The sequence below is a fragment of the Lagopus leucura genome, unplaced genomic scaffold, assembly GCF_019238085.1.
Source record: "Lagopus leucura isolate 7727_CA_CO unplaced genomic scaffold, USGS_WTPT01 Super-Scaffold_760, whole genome shotgun sequence".
Classification (NCBI taxonomy): Eukaryota; Metazoa; Chordata; class Aves; order Galliformes; family Phasianidae; genus Lagopus; species Lagopus leucura.
This window is the reverse complement of record NW_024962257.1, coordinates 6,540,537-6,548,017: the sequence shown is the minus strand read 5'-3', so window position 1 is coordinate 6,548,017 and position 7,481 is coordinate 6,540,537. Positions and strand designations below refer to the sequence as shown.

Genomic DNA, 7,481 nt, shown 5'->3' with positions numbered 1-7,481 from the left:
GTCTCAGCAGTGTGCTCAGCAGGAGGTGCCAGGGTTGTGTTGTGCTGTTGTGCAGCCTTACTTCAGGAACAGGCGGATCTCCCGGCCACCAATCACAAACCTTGCAGGAGGGAAAAGAAATTCAGGGTCAGCATCTGCACTGTTGTGGCATGCATAGGGAACACAGAGTGCTGTAGCTCAGCACCAGCCCCATGGGGAGATGCAGATGAAGCCAGCGGACATGCCAGGCTTGGAAGCAGCAGAGGGGCAGGGGCTCTGCTGCAGGATGGGATGGTGAGCAAGAGAGGGCAGCCTTGCTGCAGCACCACGTACCTCATCAGTATGCTGCAGATCAGGCAGCCGATCACAGGCCCGACCCAGTACACCCAGTGGTAGAGCCAGTAGTTGGTTATCACAGCTGGCCCAAAGGCTCGAGCAGGGTTCATGCAGGGTCCAGATACGGACCTGAAAAAGGAACAAATGACATGAGCTGCTCCTCAGAGTGTGGAGCAGTTCCCATGTCCTGTGTCCATTTGCAGGGATGCCGGCATGGTGTGAAAGCTGCTGAGCCCATTTTGGGGCTCACCCAGTGCTCAGCTATTAACCAGAGAATGCTCTGTGCTGTGCGCAGGTAGCAGAACAGTGCAGGAGAGACAACAGCATTCACAGCTTAAAAAAACTGCAACAGATAAATATTTGCACATGAGGTTTGAGCGATGTTGAAATAAGAGCTCTGAATCCCGCTAGAGGGGGCACTGCCTTAACCAAACAATTCATTAACATTCAGAATTATGTGTGCTGGTTATCTAGGTGCAGTGCCAAAGGACTCAGGCTGCTCACCCTTAGAGCCAGCCCACAGCTGAGCCTGGAAGCGATTCCAGCAGCTGTGAAAATACACATTGAGGAGCTGTCCTTGTTTGCTCAGGGCTTCCTACTGTCAATACTGCCGGGGTGGCTGCTTACTTTTGTCAGCCCGTATCAGGTAATTGCAGAGGCTGGTGCGGCATGAGATGTCCATGTGCTGAACTCAAGTCTCCGGCCTCCCTGACACATTTCTGGGGTGTGCCCAGCAATTCGCATCTACCAGTGCCAGTAGACCAAGTGTCTGATCTGCCAGCATCCATGGACATGCTCAGAACCCATCAGTTGTCCTGCCCATAAGGCTCTGAGTAGGGCTGCAAGGGGGAATATCCCATCCTATCCCATCTCATCCCATTCTACTGCAAACTATCCCATCCCATCCCATCCCATCCCATCCCATCCCATCCCATCCCATCCCATCCCATCCCATCCCATCCCAAAACCTACCAACTCAAATCATCCCATCCTGATCTACTCAAAACTGTCCCATCCCATCCCATCCCATCCCATCCCATCCCATCCCATCTCATCTCATCTCATCTCATCTCATCTCATCTCATCTCATCCCACCCCATCCCATCCTGTTCCTCTCCCCTTACTGGTGCAGAATGCAGCAACTCTATTGCCAGTTGGGGTGGCAGTGGGATGCCCTGGTGCTGGGAGCTGGCAGCCCCAGGCTCTGCCCACCACAAGCTGCAGAGAACTGTGAGTGGGAGTCCCATCCCTGCAGCCATGGGTCCCATCCTGGCTGCTGCAGACACTGGAGTGGAACTACTAGGGCTTCACCCGCTGCACAGTGGGAACTTGAGCTCACCCCACCATGACGTTGATGACGACTGTCAGGGCGACGCAGACAGGTGCTAGATTGCTCTTGGTTTCCGCATTGACTGCAGTCATGCAGACCACAAGCAACAGGAAGGTGGTCATGATGATCTCATTGCCCAGCGCTGCGCCGATCTGCTCATTTCTCTGGATGACTTCAAAGGCCCCTCCGTAGCTGTTGTTGAAGTTGTCACTCTTTGCCACGGCCTGGAGGGGACACTTGGTTGGTGCTACCCCTCTCCATATTGTTGGCATTACAAACATATGTGCTCACTGTCAGGGCAGCGTGGGCGGGCAGAGTGCTGGGCTAAAGAGGAGCTAATCTCAGCACTTTCCTCCTGCAAGCGAGCCCTAAGCACCTGGCAAACATAAACTCATTAGCAAAGGCTCATAGCGTCTCCAGAGATAATGAGCTGGCTGTGCTCCGTTGGACATGCACAAAGCGAGGGGCTGTGCGGGGCTCAGAGCCCAGGGATGGGCCACACCAGATTCAATTAATGGTACAGAATAGTGTGGCAGGGGAATGCTGTGCACCTAAGCAGCTGAAGCTGCAGATGTGCTATGCTCTGCCTTGGGCAGCACCCCTACACCAGCACCCAGCCCAGCTTGGAAGCAGGACTATGGGAGCAGAAAGCAGGCACAGCACGCCCTGTGCTCACACAGCACGCTGCAGTGCAGGATCATATGAACATCAGAGCTCTTAATTACACTGAGAACTGGTGCTGTAGTGCCCCTTCCCCACTTCAGCACACACCTGTGGCTGTGCTGACATTGCACAGGGCAATGTCAGCTCTGGCAGAGTGGGAGCACAGTCCTTGAGCCCCAGCGAGCCCCCCTCTGGCATGTGTACCTTTGTCAGAGCAGCCCCTAAGATCCCTCCGCAGAGCTGGGCAATAATGTACGGGATGACCATGATGTGTTCCATCTTGCCGATCAGCCATATGGCCAGGGACACGACAGGGTTGATATGAGTTCCACTGTAAAGGAAAAGAAGAGTCAGCGTGGGGTTCACCCTAAACGACAATGAAAAAATGAAAAAGCAGGCTCTGCCTGCTGCCTTGCCCCCACTGCCCTCCTCAGTGCGGTGTGAGTGCTGCACTCACTATGGGCTGGAACCATGAATATGTTTTTAGCACTTACAAGAATGTGCTGTGCACTGCAGGGGAGCAAAATCTGGCTGTTTCTGTTCTCTGCAGTTGCTATTTGGAGAAGCAGCAATTCCAGATGGGATATGCAGACCTTTCTAAAGCACATGCAGAGAATCAGCTGCCACGGCACATTTTGAAAAGTGGTTTTGGAGCTCAGGAAACCACCAGGTCCTTCCAGGAGCAGCAAGGGGGAAGTGTGCATAAACCTCTTCTGTGCATGATATTTTGCAGTGCTGCAGGCTGAGGATGAGCCAAGCCCTGGCCTCTGTGCTGCTCTTCTGCTCAGCTGCACATCATGGCACAGCATTGCACAGCACAACATGGCATGGCTCAGCATGGCATAGTGCAGCGCAGCGCAGTGCAGCTCAGCACAGCATGGCACGGCATGGTATGGCTGCAGGTTTCCCTTGCTCTGAAGCTTCCAGGACACTCTACTCCATGCAGAACACATCTCGCATGAAGGCAGAGGGCAGGGCAAGGGTTGTGCCCTATGTAAAGGACATGACACCACTCTTTCCACAGTCTCCAGCACTGCGCTGGGCAGTGCTATGCCCCAACTCCAATGCAGCAGCAAGCACTCGCCTAGCAATGGGACTCAGATTGTTAACCTCAGAGACCACATGCCAGACAAGATCATATACCTCTGAATTAAGACAGATTATCATGGGACACGCATTAATTAGCAAGCTTCATAACCGATCAGCCCTAATAATAATCGCTGGTGAAGTCGTTGAGTCAGAGTGTCTAGGAGCTCACAGTTATGTCTTATTCTTCAGCTGTAATTAAAATCCAAAGTCGGGTTGTCTCAGTCAGGCCCAGGCAGGAGGGTGCTGTGAACCCCTAGGCAGGGGCAGCCCCAGGACCCATCCTGAGCTGCACAGATTCAGAGTAGGGAGATGGGGAAAGAAGGAAGTGAAGCCCCACAGGGACCCGTTCAGCTTTTCCATCCAGAAAGAAGCTGTGTTTGGGAGTCAAATAGCAACCTATTTCAGTGAACAGCTTTGTCTAAATGTTGCTTCAGAAGAATTGAAACCATTTGTAAATGGAATCCAAGCATTTCCCAGTGCACAGGGGAATAGAACACGCAGGTCAAAATGTGTCATCCTGACATTGCTTCAGAAGGAAATGCCACAGATTTCCCAAGTGATGCTTTTGCTTCAGCTTTGACCTTTTTTTTCTCTCCTTACATTAACAAGAACCAAAATCAGAATGCTGCAACCAAAGCCAGAATGCTGAACCTCCCCCATACCCAGAATCTCGCTCACAACCATTAACCAAGTGGCATGGTGCACCTGGGGATGCTCCTAGGGAAGAAGGGACCCCAGGGCTGTGTGATAGGAGAGCCATGAGCACATCCTGGGGGTCACCAGCCCCTTACCTGATGTTTTCCAGGCTGACAACGATGGGCACGATGGACAACCCGTGGACCAGCGCAGGCTGCATCGTCCCGGTTTTTCCTGAGTCCTCCACAACTGACATGCAGCCGATGAAGACGAAGGCTGCAGTGCCCAGCAGCTCAGCGAAGAAGGGCAGCACGTAGCGCTCGTACCAGTTCTTCTTGGCCGGCGGGCGCTCGGAGTCCACCATCTCCATCTCTTCTTTGGTGGAGGGCTGCCCACACAGCACGAGGGGGGCTGGAAGAAAGCAACGTCCTGTTAAACAAGGAACAGAAAGCCCAAATCCCAGCCCTATGTGCACGGAGCACAGCCTGCATCCCAGCAAGCAGCCCGGCAGCCCAGCACAGAGAGGCACTGATGCTGTCCCAGGGACACTCACCCTGTGAGAGCTCAACGCTGGTGCTGCCCGACGCCAGCACGGCCACAGAAGGTAGCGGGTGCTGGGGAGCACCGCACAGTCCGAACTGCTACCAAGCTCCCCCTGCCCTGTATATGGAGAGGCTGTGACTGGGAGGCTCAGAAGATGGATTGCATTTGCATTGCTAAATAAAAAAACAGAGAAAAAGGGGCAATAAAGAAGATAGGCCAGCCCCCAGGAATATAAAACCTCTTTATCACTGTCATTCCTTGGTTCAAGGTTTTGCTTTTTTTTTTTTCCCTTCACCGGGGGGTTTTTTTTTTTTTTTTTTTTTTTTTTTTTTTTTTTTTTTTTTTGTTATCATTGTTGGTTTAGGTTTTGCTACTACAGCAGAGGAAGTGACCCTTCCCACAGTGCATGCTGCATGTACCTGGGATGCCAGCTGCTATTGCTGGGAGGGAGCACATGCGAGGATCCACTGACACTGCATGCACTCGAGCATGCACTGTTCCAACAGTGCCCTGAGAAACGCAGAGAATGGCCCAGCTCTGCCCACAGACGATCCAAATCCTGCTCTCCCAGCCAGGGCTGAACTCACTTTAAGAAAGGAGAGCCCAAGCCTAGGATTAAGGCAGAGATTTGGGTATCAGTGCTGTGCTGTGCCTTCATGGCACAGTGCAAATTAGTGCCCTGGAACGTGTATGGATGGGGAGTGCTGGGGCTGAAGCACTCAGGGCAGCAGGTGGGTGCAGTGCACTTGATAAGGGGTGGTTGGGAGCACCTGGGTGGAGGCAAATGGTCCAAAAACCTTCTACTGTCATTGCCTACATACTCAGTGAACAAATGGCATTTACTTTGTGTTGCTGCATTAACACTAGTGGGCATTTAGATCTTAAGGACAACATCAGGGAGCGTCAGCACAGAGACCTCACTGGCAGCAGTGTGCCTGGATCCACCTGCAGCTCTAAGAGCTGATGTTGAGCCAGTGTTCACAAGTGCTCCAAAGCCTGCCTACCACACAGAGGATCGCTGGGCACACAGCATAGTCCAAACCCAGGAGAGGGTATGAGGATGCCACCAGCTGCAGCCTGGCAGGGAATGCCGTGCTGCTGCCATCCACACAGGCAGAGAGACAGCTCTGGTGGCATGAGGCCCCAGGGCTGCACCAAGCACTAAGGATGTGTTTATCATCCCGCTGGGGATGGGTGCTGAGCCACCAGGGGATGTGTGCTGGGGGCATTTCAGCCCCTTGAGCAATCGTTTCATGTTTGTGATGGGTCATTAAGGATTGGGGCTTACAAGTATTTTTTCTCTTGTAAGCAAGTGTAAAGAACGCCAACGATGTTTTATGGTGTTTTCACAAGGCACTGAGGATAGGAAGGAAATTTCCACTGGTCTGCCTCAGAGGAGCTGCTGTGGCCATGCAGAACAGGGCCAGGCAGCAGGTGAATGGAATCCAGCTTCAGGCACCTCCACAAGTTCCCTTCTCTTGCTGAGGTTTGGTTCCCTGCAGACAAAACCTCTTGGCCAGAGCTTATAAAAATCACTAGAATAGCAAAAGTGAGCCAGGGGGTTGGCAGACCCTTGGGCATCCCTCAGATCCCCCTGCACAAACTCATGGCACAGACCTCACGCAGTGCCCCAGCCTGCCAAGTTCCAGCAGGGTCCCAGCATGGAGCCAACTGCTCTGCACGGCTCAGGGCTTCACTGGGAGCGATGTGAACTTGGATAAAAGGAGCACAGAGGCTTGATTCTTGGAGACGCTTATGAGAGGTAACTGCACCACATTCAAATCTCATTTGGTGCTTCTCAAAGTGCTGAATAAAGACAGAGCAGTGCAGGACCGGGAGGATGATGGACACTTCTCGGCCACTGTCTTTGCAGCTCAGGCAGCAGCGCTATGCCATCAGGGCAGAGGTCACAGAGTCTTCTTCAGATTTTTCCTAGAAATGGATTGGGAGCACTGGAAGGTCACAGCTCCAAAGTGAAGATTAACTCAGTGTCCTTGGCTTTTAAATATTTACCATTATTGTTAGGCAGTAGGGATGTTTGGCTGAGCCCAACGCAGGAAACGCTCCATGCTCAGACAACAACGCAGCCTGGGTAAGGAGAGCAGCCAGGGAATGGAGCATCACCCCGCTCTGCCAGGCACTCCTGTGCCATCCACACCTCACTGCAGCGATATAAAGGATCTATATTCGTCACTACAAACTGGCCAGAGGTGCTGGATTTCTTTTGTTTGCTCTGAATCCTCTCTCCTGGACTTCCAGCTCTCCAGCACAATATGTTTCACATAACTGCGAGGGGAAATGCCAAAGGGAATTCCTACAGACAGATTCAGTCCTATCTGAACTCCACCTCAGCAGCCCTTGTGTGCTCACCTTCCACTGTCACACAAAGACACAGCCCTGCTCCTCACACCCTGCACTTCTGTGGGTAAGGTTAAATGCTTGGAAAGAAGGGTCTATTTTGGGGAGCTGAATACAATCTACACTCACGGGAAAAGGCGTGGGGATAAGGACAGATAAATCTGTTCATATTATCAGACATTTATTTTTGTCCTTGTTTGTGCTTGCACCGATCATGTGGATTTCTTAAATAAGTGACAACAGCAACTGTGTCAGTCAGTACAGGAAATGATAGCACAAAACAAGCAGTGCCTCAGAAAAACCCTTTTTAAGAGTTGTAGATGGATGTTAGAAGAGTTCTCTATCTATGCAAAGAGGTCTGAATGCATCTTTAAGTCTAGAATTGCCCCCAAAGCATTTTTTTCCTGCTTAATCATGCAGGTCCACAACTTGCTTTTCCATATGAACCACAGAACCAAACCTCAACCCACCCAAACACAAAGCGGCACTGAAGCAAACACTAACCAAGAACATACTGCCATCATCTAGCAGCACCCAAACGCAGCAC

General features: G+C 51.9%; 1 protein-coding gene across 1 annotated transcript; it reads right to left on the bottom strand.

Moving 5' to 3' along the window:
- On the bottom strand, window positions 1-4,683 carry AQP8 (aquaporin 8). Its single transcript, XM_042864620.1, has 6 exons — window positions 4,587-4,683; window positions 4,189-4,444; window positions 2,513-2,639; window positions 1,655-1,869; window positions 313-444; window positions 1-100 (listed from the first exon to the last, which is right to left on the bottom strand). Exons 2-6 carry the CDS (start codon window positions 4,401-4,403, stop codon window positions 58-60), a joined length of 732 nt encoding a protein of 243 aa, XP_042720554.1. The 5' UTR covers window positions 4,404-4,444; window positions 4,587-4,683; the 3' UTR covers window positions 1-57.
- Between the last annotated feature and the right edge of the window lie 2,798 nt (window positions 4,684-7,481).

Bases quoted from the DNA above. Each gene is read 5' to 3' on its own strand.
- AQP8 (XM_042864620.1), bottom strand. From the start codon at position 4,403: ATGGAGATGGTGGACTCCGAGCGCCCGCCGGCCAAGAAGAACTGGTAC. The intron at 1,870-2,512 runs GTACACATGCCA...TGTCCCCTCCAG, and splicing joins TAGGGGCTGCTCTGACAAAG to GCCGTGGCAAAGAGTGACAA. The intron at 445-1,654 runs GTGAGCTCAAGT...TTCCTTTTTCAG, and splicing joins GTCATCAACGTCATGGTGGG to GTCCGTATCTGGACCCTGCA.